General features: G+C 35.7%; 3 protein-coding genes and 1 long non-coding RNA gene across 5 annotated transcripts; 1 reads left to right on the forward strand and 3 right to left on the reverse strand.

Annotated features, from left to right (window-relative positions):
- On the reverse strand, nucleotides 1-905 carry LOC106299270. The gene is made up of 2 exons (XR_001261733.1): nucleotides 619-905; nucleotides 1-486 (listed from the first exon to the last, which is right to left on the reverse strand). It is a non-coding gene; the product is annotated as an uncharacterized LOC106299270 (long non-coding RNA).
- A 1,485-nt stretch (nucleotides 906-2,390) lies between these two features.
- Nucleotides 2,391-6,613, forward strand: LOC106296502 (leucine-rich repeat receptor-like protein kinase PEPR2). Of its 2 annotated transcripts, XM_013732648.1 has the most exons (3): nucleotides 2,391-5,652; nucleotides 5,878-6,212; nucleotides 6,523-6,613. In XM_013732648.1, exons 1-3 carry the CDS (start codon nucleotides 2,697-2,699, stop codon nucleotides 6,541-6,543), a joined length of 3,312 nt encoding a protein of 1,103 aa, XP_013588102.1. In that variant the 5' UTR covers nucleotides 2,391-2,696; the 3' UTR covers nucleotides 6,544-6,613. The 2 variants fall into 2 exon arrangements, with proteins under 2 accessions (XP_013588102.1, XP_013588101.1); XM_013732647.1 differs by lacking the exon at nucleotides 6,523-6,613 and having other exon boundaries at nucleotides 5,878-6,502.
- Nucleotides 6,614-7,150: 537 nt separating this feature from the next.
- LOC106300853 (BEL1-like homeodomain protein 3) lies at nucleotides 7,151-10,198 on the reverse strand. Its single transcript, XM_013737106.1, has 5 exons — nucleotides 9,886-10,198; nucleotides 8,757-9,536; nucleotides 8,006-8,382; nucleotides 7,870-7,930; nucleotides 7,151-7,781 (listed from the first exon to the last, which is right to left on the reverse strand). Exons 2-5 carry the CDS (start codon nucleotides 9,456-9,458, stop codon nucleotides 7,377-7,379), a joined length of 1,545 nt encoding a protein of 514 aa, XP_013592560.1. The 5' UTR covers nucleotides 9,459-9,536; nucleotides 9,886-10,198; the 3' UTR covers nucleotides 7,151-7,376.
- Nucleotides 10,199-12,292: 2,094 nt separating this feature from the next.
- Nucleotides 12,293-14,421, reverse strand: LOC106299407 (BEL1-like homeodomain protein 11). The gene is made up of 5 exons (XM_013735499.1): nucleotides 14,346-14,421; nucleotides 13,826-14,126; nucleotides 12,811-13,196; nucleotides 12,665-12,725; nucleotides 12,293-12,564 (listed from the first exon to the last, which is right to left on the reverse strand). Exons 2-5 carry the CDS (start codon nucleotides 14,117-14,119, stop codon nucleotides 12,436-12,438), a joined length of 870 nt encoding a protein of 289 aa, XP_013590953.1. The 5' UTR covers nucleotides 14,120-14,126; nucleotides 14,346-14,421; the 3' UTR covers nucleotides 12,293-12,435.
- Between the last annotated feature and the right edge of the window lie 3,388 nt (nucleotides 14,422-17,809).

Below are 17,809 nucleotides of genomic sequence, written 5' to 3' on the forward strand. Positions count from 1 at the left end.
TACTTTTTCTCAACTTGTATTAATTATGTTTTGTGCTATTTACAATCTAATCTTGTTATTTTCTTCTACGTCTAATTACGTGGATGTGACTACAAAATAAGACTACAATTTCACTAAGGAAATAAGTGCAGAGAATTAAACAGTCTTCCTGAATTCCAACAGTTTTTGTATCATTAGCCTTCTTTTTTGAACTCTTAATATCAGTCTTGGGAACAGATGTAGGGCGCTTCTTTCTTGTAGTAGTTGGAGGTTCTTCATGACATCCCAAAATCGACGATCTACACAATTGTGACTGATATCATGAACCAAGTTTGTTACATCATCATCATCAACGTCATCATCCCATCCATCAAGTCCCACACCTTCTACCATTTGAAAATTTGACAAATAGCTATAATAGCTCATACTCCTCGGCTGGCTAGGAGCTTTGCCTTTTTTGTAGAGTAGTCGTGGATGGTTGCGCTTACTGCTAGAAGAATCCATAACCTGAAATGGAAAAAAACGTTAGCATGTATATACAACAATGATAAATAAAAAAAGAAACCACTTATATAGTTATATATCTCAGTCAAACAGATTAGTAAAGAAGCAGAGAAGTCAAAGAACCACATAACTTACCCAGAAATTAATTAAAGATGTTAGATACTTTGGAGTTTTGGCAGAGAAGATGACAGAGGATGGTGAAGCAGCGGTGGTCCTCGTCGCCAGAAAATTTCACTGGCGGAGAAAACAAGGCAGCAAAATGACGCTCGTCGGATGAAAGGTTTCAAGGCTCGCCGGGGAAATCTAATATCTTCTCACCGGTGAAATCGATGCTAATTGGGGGAAGAAGGTTTAACCTCTGGTGAAATTGAATCTGACTGTCTACACCGGCACCCTAGATTTTCTTTCTGGAGAATTTTTTGACAAATAATAATACGATGCAATAGGAATTAATTATTTTCTGTTGTAAAATTTATTAAAAATGGCAATATTGTAATAAAGAAGAACAATTAAGGTTATTTGGTCTTTAGCCACCTATACTAACATGTGTCGATCATGTAGAGTTAGATTAGTAATTAACAAAAAAAAATAGAGTTATTCATGAGCCATTCCCTCGTTCTTTGACCGTCTGATAGATCTCCGGTTAGCTGGAAATGCCTTTGGAGGTGAGATTCCTTCGTCCCTTGGCTTTGTTTTTTCTCTGCTGCAAAAGAGGAGGAGTCAAGGTAGAAGATTCTCATGTTCTTGCAGCCACTCGCAATCTAGATGACAAGTACATCATCGGAAGGAGAGCTCATGGAGTTGTTTACAAAGCCTCGTTAGCCCCAGGAGAAGAACACGCCAGTGAAGAATATTTTTCTTCGTTTTGACTTTTGAATTCGTACTGCCATGTGCGTAAATTGAAGTAAACTAAGGACGACATGTTTATCTAATGTGTCATCCTTCACATGGAATGATTGCGTTTGATAGAATTAATGTAAAATAAAATCTAGAAGATGAGAGTAGATCAGTAGAAATTCTATAAACTAATATTCTATAAATTAATAAATTTTTCCTGTCTCAAATTGAATCAATTCAAAATATGACATAAATCGATAAAATAATAAGATAATAATTATTTAGAAATTTATACATAAATATATGATTCCATTAAAATCATAAATTAATAATCTATCTATATATACATTTTATATAAGTACAAACCAAACATTATGTTGTTGATTTTATATTCACAATGAAAATATCTATATTTTTTCTTAACATTTCAATATATTTGATAATATTTAATAAAAAGACATGAAAAACCACATATAAATTCCATGGACCATAAAAATATACACTAAATAATATCATAAAACAATATGAAAGTCAAATTTCTAAAATTTAATTAATACATATACGATAAAATCAAATATTTTTTATTTTATAAATAAAAATATTTTAAAATAAAATACCATAGTCCCAACATTATTAATTTATAGTTTTTTTAGTGTATATGATAATTGAGTATTAATTCCACCAGCTTATTATGCTTATAATATATAATCATGATAGAAATTAGAAAACATAAAATAAGACATGTAAGTGTTTAATAAGACTTCTAAGACTGTTGAGAGGTCCACTATTTTAATGTTGTAATTGCCATGGAAGATCAAAATTTATTTCTAGATCACGCCTGAGTTTTTTTGTTGTTGTTTAGAGATTGTTCATACAAGTTTTAAATTATCTAAAACATGTTGGAACAGTTTAGCAGTAAATTTTTAAAATGTAAATTAATCTTTTAGATGTAGAAGACAGGTACAATATACCTAGATTATAATCATATAGTAACTCTTTGTCAATTGAAAGAATAAACCTAACCAACTAAAGTAACCAAATAGGAAAACAAAAACGTGGGAACTGGGAAATATAAAATAAATTACAAGTTTCCCAAGAAGGAAGAAGGAAGATGACAGTCTCCGGCTCCTGTGGAGATGGGCCCTGACGAAACAGCCTTGAAGTCGCGAATTCTCAAAGCTAAGTTCGCAGTCTCTGAATTTAAGTAAAGAAAGCGCGCTTTCACCAATCTCGTAGTTTCTTAAATAATCCATTTTTGCCATAGATTCCAATCATATGTTTTGTTTTCAAACATCTTCTAATCAAGTTCTCACCTTCTAACAGTGTTGGTGAGGTGTGACTTGTGAGAGTTTCAAGTTTGATACGTATCTTGAGAGATGAGGAATCTTGGGTTTGTTGAAATAACTCTGCTTTGTTCTTTCTTTGTCTCTTTTCGGATAGATTCTGTCTCCTCTCTAAACTCAGATGGTTTGGTTTTACTTTCGCTTCTCAACCACGTTGACAAAATCCCACCTCAAGTCAACTCGACGTGGACATCTGAAACCACTCCGTGTAATAACTGGTTTGGTGTCTTTTGCGATGATTTAGGTAAAGTGGACACTCTTAATTTGAGTAAGGTTGGGTTTTCAGGCCAATTAGGTCCTGAGATTGGGGAGCTTAAGAGCTTGGTGACTCTGGATCTGAGTGCCAACACTTTGTCTGGTCCATTGCCTTCCAGTTTAGGAAACTGTACTTCACTTCTCTATTTAGATTTGTCTGAAAATGGGTTTTCAGGAGAGATTCCAGATATTTTTAGTAGCTTGAAGAACTTAAAGTTTGTGCATCTCACCTCAAACTTCTTCATCGGTGGGTTGCCTCAGACCTTGTTTCAGCTTCCCTTGTTACGAGTGCTGAATCTTGAAAGCAACAATCTTAGCGGTCTGATTCCTGCAAGTGTTGGTGGGTTGAAGGAGCTTGTGGATCTAACTTTGTCTCAGAATGACTTGTCTGGTTCCATCCCTGAGTCGATTGGGAACTGCAGTAAGCTGGAATATCTGGTCTTGAGCGAGAACAAGCTAAATGGTTCGCTGCCTGAAAGTCTCAACCTACTCGAGAATCTCCACGACCTGTTTCTCAGTAGTAACAGACTTGCAGGGAGACTTCGTTTCGGCTCAAGCAACTGTAAGAAGCTGGTGACTTTAGACATGTCCTACAATGATTTCGAAGGTGGTGGTGTTCCTCCTGAAATTGGCAACTGCAGTAACCTTGAGCTTTTATTCATCAACAAATGTAACTTGATAGGTAACATTCCATCATCCTTGGGTATGTTAAAAAAGGTTAGGCGTATTAGCCTCAGCGACAATCTTCTCTCTGGGAATATCCCTGATGAGCTAGGGAACTGCAGCAGCTTAGAAACCTTGACGTTGGGCCGAAACCAGCTCCAAGGCGAGATACCCTCTACATTGGGTAAGCTAAAGAAGCTAAAATGGCTGGAGCTTTACGATAATAATCTCTCCGGTGAGATTCCTATTGGCGTATGGAAGATTCAGAGCCTGACACAGATTATCGTTTATAGCAATACTCTCACCGGAGAACTACCAGTTGAAGTTACTGAGCTAAAGCATCTTGAGAGGCTTATGATGTTTGACAACAGATTTCATGGAGCGATACCCATGGGTTTAGGCGTGAATAGAAGCATAGTGGATGTGGATCTTGTTGGTAACGGTTTTACAGGGGAGATACCTCCCAATCTTTGCCATGGACACAAGTTGAGGTTTTTCAACTTGGGCTCTAATCAGCTTCACGGTAAGATACCACCCTCTGTTGGTCGCTGTAAGACCGTCAAGAGAATTCTCCTAGGAGGAAACAAGCTTTCCGGTGTACTTCCGGAGTTTCTTGAGATGCATAGTCTTGAGTATGTTGACTTCAAAGACAACAACATTGAAGGATCCATCCCTCGCAGCTTGGGAAGCTGCAAGAATCTTATGACAATCAACCTTTCTCAAAACAAACTCACTGGTCTGATACCCCCAGAACTAGGGAATCTGCAAAGCCTGGGGAAGCTGTATCTTTCACATAACCACCTCGAAGGTCCTCTGCCACCTCAGCTATCTGTCTGTGTGAGAATTCTGGAGTTTGATGTCGGTTCCAACTCATTGAACGGTTCTGTTCCGCCGAGTTTCGGAAGCTGGAGAAGCTTGACTACTTTGGTTCTCAGCGATAACCGGTTTTCAGGAGCCATTCCCTCGTTCTTGGCAGAGCTAATAGATCTCCGGTTAGCTCGAAATGGTTTTGGAGGTGAGATTCCTTCCTCGCTCGGCTTGTTGAAGAATCTTAATGGCTTAGACCTCAGTGGGAACGAACTCACCGGTGAGATTCCAACCACTCTGAGGGGTCTTGTCAGTCTCGTACGGCTCAACATATCCAACAATAAGTTGACAGGGCCTTTATCAGTTCTTCAAAACCTTAGTTTGTTACAGCTTGATGTCTCGAATAATCAGCTCACGGGTCCAATACCTGAAAAACTGATAAAGAACTCAACAACATTTTTGGGAAACGCAGACCTCTGCATCATTCAACCTAATGTTTACTCAGTGATGACCCGTAACGAGTTTAAAACTTGCAAAGGACGTCAAGCCAAACTCAGCACTTGGAAGATTGCACTTATAGCGGTTGGGTCTTTTCTATCTGCATTTGCTTTGGTTTTTTTTGCTCTAGCTTTGGTTTTCCTCTGCTGCAAAAGAGGAGCCAACAAGACAGAAGATGCTCATGTCCTCGACGACGAGGAAGAAGAAGGCCTTTCCTTGTTGCTTAACAAAGTTCTCGCAGCCACTGACAATCTAGACGACAAGTACATCATCGGAAGAGGAGCTCATGGAGTTGTTTACAAAGCCTCGTTAGGGCCAGGCGATGAATACGCCGTGAAGAAACTCATCTTTGCTGCAGAACATGTACATACAAACCAAAATATGAAGAGGGAGATCGAGACAATCGGACTAGTTAGGCATAGAAATCTCGTTCGGTTGGAAAGGTTTTGGATTACGAAAGAAAATGGCCTGTTGTTGTACAAGTACATGCCCAATGGTAGCCTACATGACGTTCTGCACAGAGGAGGAGGAACCCGTCTTGACTGGTCTGCACGGTTCAACGTAGCCCTTGGGATCGCACACGGTCTAGCGTATCTACACCATGACTGTTATCCACCAATCATCCACCGTGACATCAAACCAGAGAACATACTCATGGACTCAGAGATGGAGCCTCACATTGGAGATTTCGGATTGGCTAGGATTCTAGATGACTCAGCTATTTCAACATCCACCATCACAGGCACCACTGGTTACATAGCACCAGGTACATATACTTAATTCATATTCCTTCAGTTCAGTTGAGATTAGATGTTTTAGAAAAAAGATTTGTTTCAGAAAAATAGTTTTTTTTTTGTGTGTGTTTTCTATAAAATTAATTGACTTTATTGAATTAATATTGGTTAAAAGTTATTGGAAATTGAATATTACAGAAAACCACACATTTATTTTGTTTAGTTCATTGTCTGAACTTTTTTGCTTTTCAAACCAGAAAATGCATACAGAACAGTGAGAGGAAAGGAATCAGATGTTTATAGCTACGGGGTTGTTTTGCTCGAGCTGGTCACAGGAAAGAGAGCAGTCGACAGATCTTTACCTGAGGAGACCGATCTCGTGAGCTGGGTCAGATCTGTATTAAGCAGCTACGAGGATGATACTGTTGGTCCAGTCGTTGATCCAACGCTAGTGGATGAGCTTATGGATGCAAAGCTTAGAGAACAAGCAATTCTACTTACAGACTTGGCGCTTCAGTGTACTGACAAAAGGCCAGGGAACAGACCGTCCATGAGAAATGTCGTCAAAGAGTTGACTGATGTGAAGGATCTTGTAAGAATCACTCCTGGTTCAGTTTAATAGTTTCGGTTCATGCTTATAGTAGCAGTAAGAGTAGAGTATGCTTATAGTAGCAGTAAGAGTAGAGTATCTTACTACTCTCTCTGTAACCACTTATACTGATATGTAATTAAGTAGCGTCGAGTTACATCAAAGATCTGAGGAAACATATATATGTAAGATATTGGCTTAAATGATCCAGTCTCATTGTAGCATATATGTCTCTTGATAATCTTTAACTTGGAAACTTGTCTTTTGGCTGCAAAACTCCGCTTGACAGTTTTGACTTGTTGGTAACTGGTAGGTCATGCTGCAAACATATTAACAAAACAACACACTGAATGTTGGACCTGAAAGAATTGATAGGACGTCAGTTAGTGGGACAAACTTATTCCGGTGCAAAGTTAATAGCCTTACATAAGTGTTTTTTAAATCCTGATCCAATCTGAATCAGAGGGATGTGATGTTGTTATGTTGGAAAGCTTTGTAGAGAAAAAACAGAGTGAGCTCCACAGCTTTAGCATTTAGAGCTGTGTCTTTTAACTTGTTTTGTTTGGGATGTTTTGTGTGTTTTCAGCTGTAACTTATATGGATGATCTTTTAGTTTATGAAAACAAACTTCAATCATTTTAGAGAGAGTTGATAATTTTTGCCAGCCATTTACAGGGTACTCCTAAGTTCTGTAATCTCCATGTTAAACATGGTCCAAAAAAACAAATACTATAGCAGTACCAAACCCACAAATATGTTAATGTATTCACATTTGAAAACATATATGTTTATACGTGAAGATTATTAATTCACAAAACATTACAATTATTGGTTACCAAGGTGTATATAAGTCTCAGTTTCATATACAAATGTAACGGACTAACACCTACAGTTTTCACACTTGAAAAGTATATGTTTATTATACCTACCACCATGAAGAATATACACAAAACGTTACCATAATTGCTTACCAAAGTGTATAGAAGGCTCAATTTCATATACACATGTAAAGGACTAACACCTACAGTTTTCCCAACTATATGCCACCATGAATATTACAGATTTATATGTTGTATATATATCTCCTATGAATAAAAATGCAAGAAGCTCTTTTCTTGCGATTCAAGAATCATACTCCATCGAATCCAATCAGTGGCATAAACCTTTTTAGACAACAAAGTCGTGTAACTGATGGGGATTAGAGAATCTGCCATCTTGCTGGTTTCCAAGGCCAATGTAGCGATTGTAATCATCGACACCAAAACCTTGATGATAGTTCATCAAGCTGTGATAGTCTCCAGTAGTAGTAACACGGTCTGGTATTGGATCTGTGAAGACAAGGTTTTCTTCAACAGCAGATGTATATGCAATGTTGTTGTTGTTGTTTCCTTGCAGATGTTGTTGAGAAGAAGAAGAGTCTTCGTGTTTAAGCTGGGATGTTTCCTGCATTTTGTTCTTGTCTCGGTTAGAGTTTGAGAGTAACTCTGATGCATCACCAAACTCTTCTTTATACATCTCTTCGATCATCGGTTTCCATAGCCGAACTCTTGCATTAATAAACCAGTTCGCAACCTAAAGATTTTCAAGAACCACTCAAAATCAAAGCAAGACCAAAGATGGAACCAACAACAAATGTAACATCTCAGCCTTCTTGTGTTACCTGGTTCTTCGATAGTCCTGTCTGCTTAGCAAGCATGATTTTCTCTGACTCCTTAGGATATCTATGAAAAAAGCTTAAACCGGTTATTAACCAAGCAAAGAGAATCAAGAATGTTGTCTCTTAGTCAAACACTTACGGATGAAGGAAATGCTCAAAGAGCCAAGCGCGGAGTATAGAGACAGAGTTTTCAGGTAAGCCTCTTTGTGGTCTCCAAGATGGTCTAACCATTCCAAGCTGTTGATGCAAAGCTCTCTGTTGTCTCAACCTCTGATCTAAATACCTAAGACGTGGTATCCTCTCTCCTTGTTCTTCAGAAGTTTCTTTCTCCCCAAGCTTCCCTCTTATCACCTGTATCTGCTCCTTTATGGCGTCCCGCAAGCAGCGAAAATGGCGAGAGATTCTGTTCAGAGCCACTGATGTGTAAGGCTTAGCTGCTCCAAGACCAGCTACCATTTCGAAAGAAGAAGCTACAGCCTCCATTTGATGGTAGTATTGGTTGTACCTCTTATCTACCTGCAAAGTTTTCAAAAACAATCATACAACATCAATGTAAGATCGGTTAACACATAGTGGAACGAAACATTCGCTTTGACCTCCAAGTTCTTAATATGTATAAATTATCTAATTTTCAAATCGGTTAAAAATACATATGTATTTGATTATTTAGTCTACCTTTTATCTTTTTATCTACCTGCAAATATTTTTTAACAAACAATCAACACCAACAATATCATTGTTGAGATCTCATATAAAAAATTTAAAGAACCGAACACTAATATATAAAGGAGATCGGTAATTCACTTATCACCAATTAATTTTTGTGGTGCAAGTTCATGATACTTAACAATTATGTTTATAAATTGTGGCTTTTGATTAAATTAATGTACCTCATCAGCCATTGTTAAGAGCTTGTTCTTCTTGCTCTGAAGTTCTTGACGTTCTTGAGGAGATAACTCCTCATGCAATTTCTTGTTTTCTGTGTTGTTATCACTTGACCCATTAGTAAAGTCTTGACCCTTGTCATTGTTGTTGTTCTTGGTCTTCTTGTTACTCTCACCCTGTTTCATATCTTTCCTGACACTAACAACTTCATCTAGCAACTGTTGTGTTGGTTTAAGGTAACGAGACCTTAGAACGCTATTCACAAACCCTGATGTCTCGTAACGGTAGTTGTTGTAGTATCCAACTCCAATGCTGTAACCAGTGGAAGGAACCTGCTCAGCTTGATGTTGATGATGGTGATGGCTCAGGCTCTTCCCATTCTCATCGTTAATGTAGTTCAATTGGTTCGACAGATTCTGGTAATGGTATTGGATCTGGTTACCGAGGCTCAGTGAAAGTCCTCCTCCTTGAAGGCTTAGATCGTTGCTTGAACTTTCATTGAGTCCTGTGACTACGACGTCGTTTGTTGGTGGGATAAATACCATCTCGTTTCGTACACCACCATCGGAGTTAGGGATATCGAGTCCGCCTCCTCCGCCGGAGAAAGATGCGGCGGAGGAAGAAGAAGCTTGTTGTTGTTCGTTGAGGTAGATGGATTCTTGGTACAGAGGTTGCATGCCGACACTAGTTGGGTAATAAACCGCCATGTATTTTATTACAAAATGTATTTTATTACAGCGAGTCTTATCTCATCCAACTGATCTCTTGTCTGAAAATGAGATTCCCTGTAAGAGAAAGAGAGAGAGAGACGTGTAAGTTAGAAACAAGATTCTTTGTTAAAACATCGTATTCTCACGCCGTAATTACAGATGGAAAAGTTCAAGAAAATAAAAAAAATAAATGAAACCCATAAATCTCTAAATTAGGAAAGAATTAAAACCCTAATCCTTATATGGGAGAGGATGATGAAATCATGAAAGATCCATATATAACAAAGTGTTTATTTTCTTCTGATGATGATTTCATATTTTCATGTACGATGATGATAACATGGAGAAGACGACGATCATTTCTTTCCAAAAGAGGAAAGCTTTTTTTTAAAAGAGAGAAACACAGTACAGATCAATCAAGAACCTGAGAGAGATTGTGGATGTGGCTCTGAATCAGGGAACACAAGAAAAGAGAAGAACTTCGTAATAGTCGAAGACAAAAAGAGATGAAGACACCCAATCCCAAGAGACGATCAATTATTGCAATTATAATAAACAAAATTATTCTCTACTTTTTTGTGTGTGTATCACTCACAAAGAACAAGAACCAACCCATCTTATCATTGGAACCTCGACAACAAACACCAGTTTTTAAAATTAATTAAAAATAATCTTTAACGAATATCAACCATATCATAATAATCTGTGGAGAAAATTTGACAATCTCTACCAGTAAGTAATATTTAATTTTATTCGAACCGAAGAAGCTTCTATATCACATTTATTAATATTATTTTCTTTTTTTTCTGTGCCAACCATTTAGTGAGTAGCACGCGTGAAGCAGAAAATTCATTTTATTTATTTTGTGTTTAGTTATTGTAGATAATAGAGAATATTTTTGCAAAATCCGACTTATATAGTACATTTTTATTTCAAAATACCGATAAACAAACTAAAATTATTGAAACGGCACGAATATCATTGTCTTGACTTGGTGCGTATATAATTCAAACAAATAGTGGATTTTTTTAAGAAAATGAAGAAAAGAGTTGAATTTCGTATTGTATTTTTTATTTAGAAGTTTAATAGCTTGGACACAAATTCAAGCAACCTTCGAATTGTTTTACTATTAAATTTGTCCACCAAAGTTTGATTGAGTTGTTAACTAGAGCAACTCAAATTAGTCGTAGTTGTGCTGGTAAAATCATAAGTTAGTGTGAACCAACACCATATATATTTATTTCGTATATAACTGCAAATCCCTGTTTATAAGCGAGCATGAAACTTGTGTTACGTGCACACATGGAGTAATTGTTAAAGTGATCATAATGGTGTCTAGAAATTTGTAATTTAAATCGAATAAGCATTTTTAGGCGTATCATACTGTTTTGTTTCAAAAAAAAAAAAAAAGGCGTATCATACTGTTTATACAAGTCATACGTGTTCTGTTTGCGTCATACATCGGGCACGCATTTCTTATTAAGTGACGTGCAAAGGAGGAAATTAAACAACTCCATTTTCATATTTTCTGATTTTTTACATAATACTTAGTAAATACAGACAGAAAAAATGTCAAAAAATCAGTTTATTAAATATTGATGTTAACTTGCAAAACCACCCTTGGAGCTAGAGAAATTTTCTTTGTGGGAGGTAACCAAAAGAATTTGATTTGCCAGAAGTGTTCTTTGAGGAAGAAGTGTGTCTACTCAATTGCTTAATTGAGGGATTAAAGGGCCTTAACAACCAGTTGGTGACTATCCATTCCTTCCTTGTAAAGAAAAAATCAACTATTGACTAACAGAAAACATATTTTCTTAAATGGGATTATCTACTAATATGTATATGACATGAGGATGATACATTATTCATAAACAATTAGATATGTATGACATTATAGGATATGTATTTATTCAAAAACAATAAATTGCAAGTGTTTTGAGCTTCTGATAGGTCGATTCGTTGTCCCAAGGGATCTATGGAGGTTGTGTAATAAATAATAAAAAGATTTGAAATAGAAATGATGAAAAAATGAAATAAACAAGGTAGATGTGTTGGACGCGAGGTTGGTGAAAGTTGCCAAAACAAAAGGCTTGGACGCGAAATTGCCTTGTGGACGCTAACGGAAGGAAGCTTACGGCTTTGTTTCAATACTAATAAATGTTTATTTTAATTTTCCTTCTGTATATATTGTTTTATTTTTTATTAATTTTTTGAGTCAATTTGTCATGAATTGGAACAGCCGACACAAACCTTTCGAGGAGAATCAATGTATTAGCAAAATTAGATTATGTATATTTATAATCATGAGTGGATTGTTTCTTTTATTTGGATAAACATAATTTTAATGTAGAGTTAATATGTGGCAGGTGGAATATGGGGAAATGAACACACTACAATATCAAATAGTTAAACTTTCTAAAATAGGTTAAATGAATGTGGTTTTCTAAAGCAAATCATGATGACTTTTGCAATGATAATAATAATAATAATAATAATAATAATAATAATAATAATAATAATAATGATAAATATATAATTTAAGACGATGATGAATATGTTCTGTTTGATGATGATAGTGCACAACGTAAGACGGTGATGAATCGATTTTATGTTACCAAGAGCAATCGCTATTAACAACCATTCACCTTTTTGATGGTTAGAGAGTTTGTATAACAGCTTTTTCCCTTTTTGTTTTTTTTTCCTTGCTTACTTATTGTTGTGATTTATAGTCTCTCCTAACGGATTAGGTGTACTTTATAGAGACCCCATTGTGTAATGCCGATTCTAGAATGAGAATCCTTAAGGAGATATCAACCAGAACTAAAACTAAGTGAAGCGAAGAAACTCGGTCCAGTTTACATAACAATGCTGGTGTTTGGAAAGAGTTAAGATAGACATAAAGAAGGTGTAAAATTGAATAACAAACTCATCAAAAGATCGAGTTAGATGGCGCAAGACTCTGTTCTTTAATAAGTCAGTTTGAATCATCATTGCCTTCTCTTTGCATGGATTCATCTGAGGAGTCTCCAAACTCTTCCCTGTACATCTCTTCTATCATTGGTTTCCAGAGTCGAACTCGAGCATTTATGAACCAGTTTGATACCTTACACCACCAACAAACACACACAAAATGATCTAAATCAGATTCTTGATGATGACAAAAATTTAGAGACAATGCATGACTAAGACTCAGATGAAGGTACTTGGTTCTTTGAAAGCCCTGTTTGAGACGCCAACATCAGCTTCTCTGCATCACTCGGATAACTGTTTTCATTACAAAAAAAAATCAAAATGTTATTTCTCTCATCTCCACTGTTAACCTAACTTAAGCAGCAAGAAAACACTTAACGGATGCAGGAAATGGTGAAAGAGCCAAGCTCTGAGGATCGCAACAGAAGTTTCAGGCAAGCCTCTGATGGGTTTCCAAGCATGTCTCTGAGGTCCCTGAACCCAACCGAGACGTTGAAGCGATGATGGAGTGTTCCCATCGAACAAGCTGAGCTGTGACAAACCAGAGGTCACGATCTTGGGAACAAAATCTTGAGAGATTATGAATCTCCTACGAAGAGAGTTGAGCTGAGAGAGGATAGCTTCTTGGAGAGAACCAAAATGTCGAGTCATGGCTTGAAGTGCTAAACCGGTGTATAATTTGGAGGCTCCTTCTCCTGCTACTTCCTCAAATGATGATATCACTTGCTCCAGTTGATTGCAGTATATGTCAAACCTCTCATCTACCTGTTGATAACCGGGAAAACAAACCGGATTTAACCAGAGAAGAAAAACTTTGGGATAATTTGGAAAATAGATCTTACTAAATATAGATAAAAAAAACTACAACATGATATTTAGAAAATGTAGTTAAGATTTTCAAAATTTAGGCATCAGAATCTGTTTTTAGTATTTACTATTTAGAAATTAGAGTTTATAGCTTAAATTTGTATTGTTTTGTTTGATTCTTTAAAAAAAATATAAGATTTGTCATTAAATTTTATATTAATTCCACCAAACAGGAAAAAGAAAAGATTACTTCCATGATAATTATCCTACCTGTTGGTAGCCGGGAGAAATAAACCGGATTTAGCCAGGAAAGAAAATGAACTTTGGGATAATTTGGAAAAGGAATCTAACTATAAGAAAATCTAGATTAAAAAAAACTACAGCATGTTGTTTATTATTACTTTATAGTTAATATTTTAAAAAAATTTGTTTTAGTATTTAATATTTTAAAATTAGAGTTTACAGCTTAAATTTAGACTGTTTTGTTGATTTTTTAAATAGATTATGTCATTAGGTTTATATAAATGCAACCAAAGTGGAAAAATATTGCTTCCATAATAATTATCCTCAAGATTATAGTGACTGACCTGTTGCAACAAACTTAGAAGCTTGGTGATTTTGATATGAAGCTCATGATTCTCAGGCAAAGACATGAAACCTGAGTTACAAAGTTCAGATTTGATCTCAGAGGACAAGCCAAAACCGGGTCTTCTTCTTCCTGGAAACAGTTGTTGGATAAGAACGTCGTTGCAAAGATCAACCTGTCTACCACCCATGTCGATAACTTCTTCTAAAAGGCACCGCGCTGCCTTGACGTATCTTGAATCCAACGAAACACTAGTGGTAGATGAAAACTCGTGTCTTACCCTAAACTCCTCCATCGTCTTCCTACCAGGAGAGAAAACAAGTAAAGAAAAAGAGTGAAAACAAAAGCTTTATGGGCACTGTTATCTTTACTTTTTTCCCTCCACATACATAAATATTAACAAATAAGCAAAGTATTTTCTATATATAAATGTATATTTGATTTTAAAGAACTGTTAAGCTGACTTGTAGGCCTGTAGCGGAGATAGCTGTTGAAACCTAGTTGCTAGTTACCATTATTACCTCAGAATTTCTAGCGAAATTGAAGTTTTTCACTGATTTTGTGTTGTTTACTTAGCCGAGAAGACCATGTATTGTGTCACATACGTTGAAAAACACTAGTCGAGGTAATCAGTGGTCAAAGCTGGTTTTATATTCACAATTATTGTCGTAAGAAAAGCACTGAAGATTTTGAAATCACGAACCACCTAGAGAGTGAGAGCCAATGCTGAAGCCTGCAGGAAAAGCACTTTGTATTGCTTACCTATACATCCCCCTACTAATACTAGTACTTAATAAATAATTAAATAGTTAAATAAAACAGTAAATTAACACCAGCCCAAAAAAATATTTTTTGGTAATATCTTTGTCAAAAGAAAGTAGAAAGGGATTTCAAATATATATGGTCCCTCTCCTCTGAGCACGAAGCAACAGGCTTTTTGCATAAATGCTTCCTCTTACCTTGCATTGCATCAGTAGCCACAGTTCCCTTTCTGAGCTTGGAACTTTGTTGGGAACTTCAAAAAAAAAAGAGAGAAAAAGACACACACATGCAAACAACAAATGTTAATTTCTATATGCTATACTATTTTTAATATCTAAAAATATTTTTTGAATAATGTATAATATCACTAAGTTCTTCCCTGATAAGTAGCCATTTAGTTAAGTCTTTAAGATTGTTACAACTCTATAAATTAAGAACTGTTAATGTTACCAGTGACGATTGTCATTTACAAATTAGAGCTTAAATGAATAGGCCCGTTTAAAATTGAAAAAGCGTTCGCCCTAGGAAGACTCTCCTAGGCCCGCTTCCCAAGACGGCAGCTTGAATGGATTCTCAACGTTTCAGCTCTGCCGTCCACTCTTACTCCCTTTGAAGAATCTCCTCGGCTCGTCCATGGCTTCGATGGTAACTGCTCCTTCTCCGTCCCGGTCCAGGCCTCCACCAGAGCCACCGCCGTCCTTTGTCGTGTTTGTTGTCATCTTCGGAGCTTCTCCGCTGGAGCCTCCAAAGCCACCAGATGACTCACCTCTTGCCATAGTGCAACCCTCTACTGCAGTATGCAGATCTTTTACCTTTACTGCAGTAAGCAGTTCCGCTTTTGGTGTATTCAGGTTATATTTTCTTCCTTTGTGGCAGTTTGAAAGTTTCATGTCTGATATTACCATTTTCCCCGAGTATCAGGTGTTCTTAGACAATAGTTGTCTGGCTTCCCTCCTTATGGAGCTTGTTCTCCCAAATTTCTACTTGTTTTGAGAAGTTATGTTGCTGGAAGTTTAGTGTTGAGGATTATAGATACCTCAATCTATGTTCTAATCAAAGGCTTAGCAAATTGGTGTTTAATCACCTCTGCATTTGTAACCGATTATGTGATTGTTAAATGTGCATTCGTTGCTGTTTTAGTCTCAAGCTTTAGATCACTCTATGTGTTCTATATTTCACAGGGATACATCTCCATTTTCAGCTCAATTGGCGTAGAGTTCAGATGACTTCTCTACCATATTAGTTGCTTATGTGTTATGTATGCCTACATCTATCTCTGTTTTTCTATGTGCAGAGCTTTTGTTATAGCTGTTTCTTTTGCCAGTATGGTTTTATTGTCAAGTATTGTGAACATTTCATTTTCTAATGGAGAGTAAGAATCTATAAAATGTTGTTTGATTAAAAAAAAATAAAATTAAAGCTTAAGTCATTAGGGCCTAGGGAATCAATAATCTGTATAAACTCCACTATTCTTCAAACTTAAAGTTTGGAGATTAAAATGTTCTAAAATCCAAAAAAGTTTCAACCTCATTCAACGTCCATATACAAAACTCGGTTAAAAAAGGAAAAAAATCTGGTTCAATCAGTCTTTTATTAAATTCATGATTTCTATTATTTATTGGAAATTTCAAAGACTTTGTCTGCGTCTGAGACATAAAGGCAAAGGAAAATGGAAACTTTAAGAATAGTGTGTGTATATTCGTTGATAGTAGCTGCTAACTAGGACAACTCGTAGATGTTGAGAAGGCACTGCAAAGATTTTTAAGACATTGCTTTGGCTTCTCACTATTCCTACATCAACTTGCAACACATCCAATAGGCCTTCGAGTCTTCAACTTATTCCTAGCTTCTATTAATTTATTAGTCTTATAATACCATTCCATAATTTTATATATAAACACCTCTAACCAATTTTTTTAATTGGAGTTTTGAAGTAATTTTTTCTTCATCCACATTCGATTAATAGAGCAAAAAAGATAATAATACAAACATTTTATTAGCCCATTTTGTTAGTTCTAGTTTAATAAGCTACTATAGTTTCACTATTTAAGCGTTACTTATTTTGACCAAACAAGAAATTTTAAAAATTAAAGTGATGAAATTATTATTCTTCAGTTTCATCGTTGGCATTCCGTTTATGATTTTTTGGGTGGAATATGTTTAGTTAGAAGAGAAAGGATGTTTTAAACTTTTTTTGATGTTTTCATTCAATAATCTTTGAAATGGATTGTGTGGACTTACTCAAAGTAATCGAAGAATCCAAAGATTACCTTAATTTTAAGTGGTTTTGAAGGAATTCTCCCAATTTTAATAATGTTATTTCACATTTTCAGTTAATGTATATCTTTCGTTGTCTAAATATTTGTGTTGATTGACATACAAAAATAACGATATTTTTTTATCATTCTATATAAATTATAACCAGGAAAACATGCTATTTCCCCACGATAAGTATCGTATCCTTCCATATGTCTCCCAAACTATAACATCATTCCAGATGTCTCTGAAATAAAAGTTCGAAATCTATTTATCCATGAAAGTATATCATAACTCTTATATATCTCCGAAATAAAAATTTGAAAGCCATAACCCCATAAAAGTAAATTACTCGGTTTAAACCAATAAACTAAAACCATTTTGGTTAATTAAACCAGTATTAAACCAGTTTTAGATCAATAAAAACCTTGTTAAGATAATCATAAAAACTAACACAAGCATTAACATTTTTCCTTCTCGAACATCAACCTTGCTTTATATTTATATTTAAATTTGAATTGAATTTAATTTGTTAGGACTATCAGCTTTTTATTCTATTTTTATTAAATTGATCAGTCACAACCACTTATGCTATTCTACTTTGACCTAAACAAATTCAAAACAAAGTAATACACTACGGTCGTTAACCACTATCAAATGACTCAGAAAAATATCATTCACTTTCAACATATATTCATCTTCATATTTTTGAACATATTTTCTTTACTAAGACAATAAAATAAATTGTAAATTCATTTAAGAATAAAAGGTACGAACCCGCGGAAACCACTAGTATCTAATAAACTACTGTTATTACCTTGCACCGTTTCACCGGCAGCAAAATTCAGCAACTCTGACTGCATCGCTGACACTTACAATTACAAACATAAATCTAAGAAAGCCTAGGATAGTACACGTGGCACCATCGTGACCATCCTCCTGACGGTCTGAAATAATCTGAGAGAGA

The sequence above is a fragment of the Brassica oleracea genome, chromosome C6 (assembly GCF_000695525.1).
Source record: "Brassica oleracea var. oleracea cultivar TO1000 chromosome C6, BOL, whole genome shotgun sequence".
Lineage (NCBI taxonomy): Eukaryota > Viridiplantae > Streptophyta > Magnoliopsida > Brassicales > Brassicaceae > Brassica > Brassica oleracea.

What these genes read in the sequence shown, in the direction of transcription:
- LOC106296502 (XM_013732647.1), top strand. Translation starts at nt 2,697, where the DNA reads ATGAGGAATCTTGGGTTTGTTGAAATAACTCTGCTTTGTTCTTTCTTT. An exon ending in CACTGGTTACATAGCACCAG is followed by an intron (nt 5,653 to 5,877) that starts GTACATATACTT and finishes TTTTCAAACCAG; the next exon opens with AAAATGCATACAGAACAGTG.
- LOC106300853 (XM_013737106.1), bottom strand. Translation starts at nt 9,458, where the DNA reads ATGGCGGTTTATTACCCAACTAGTGTCGGCATGCAACCTCTGTACCAA. An exon ending in TCTTAACAATGGCTGATGAG is followed by an intron (nt 8,383 to 8,756) that starts GTACATTAATTT and finishes AAAACTTTGCAG; the next exon opens with GTAGATAAGAGGTACAACCA. An exon ending in TTTGAGCATTTCCTTCATCC is followed by an intron (nt 7,931 to 8,005) that starts GTAAGTGTTTGA and finishes CTTTTTTCATAG; the next exon opens with ATATCCTAAGGAGTCAGAGA.
- LOC106299407 (XM_013735499.1), bottom strand. Translation starts at nt 14,119, where the DNA reads ATGGAGGAGTTTAGGGTAAGACACGAGTTTTCATCTACCACTAGTGTT. An exon ending in TTCTAAGTTTGTTGCAACAG is followed by an intron (nt 13,197 to 13,825) that starts GTCAGTCACTAT and finishes GGTTATCAACAG; the next exon opens with GTAGATGAGAGGTTTGACAT. An exon ending in CAGGGCTTTCAAAGAACCAA is followed by an intron (nt 12,565 to 12,664) that starts GTACCTTCATCT and finishes TGGTGGTGTAAG; the next exon opens with GTATCAAACTGGTTCATAAA.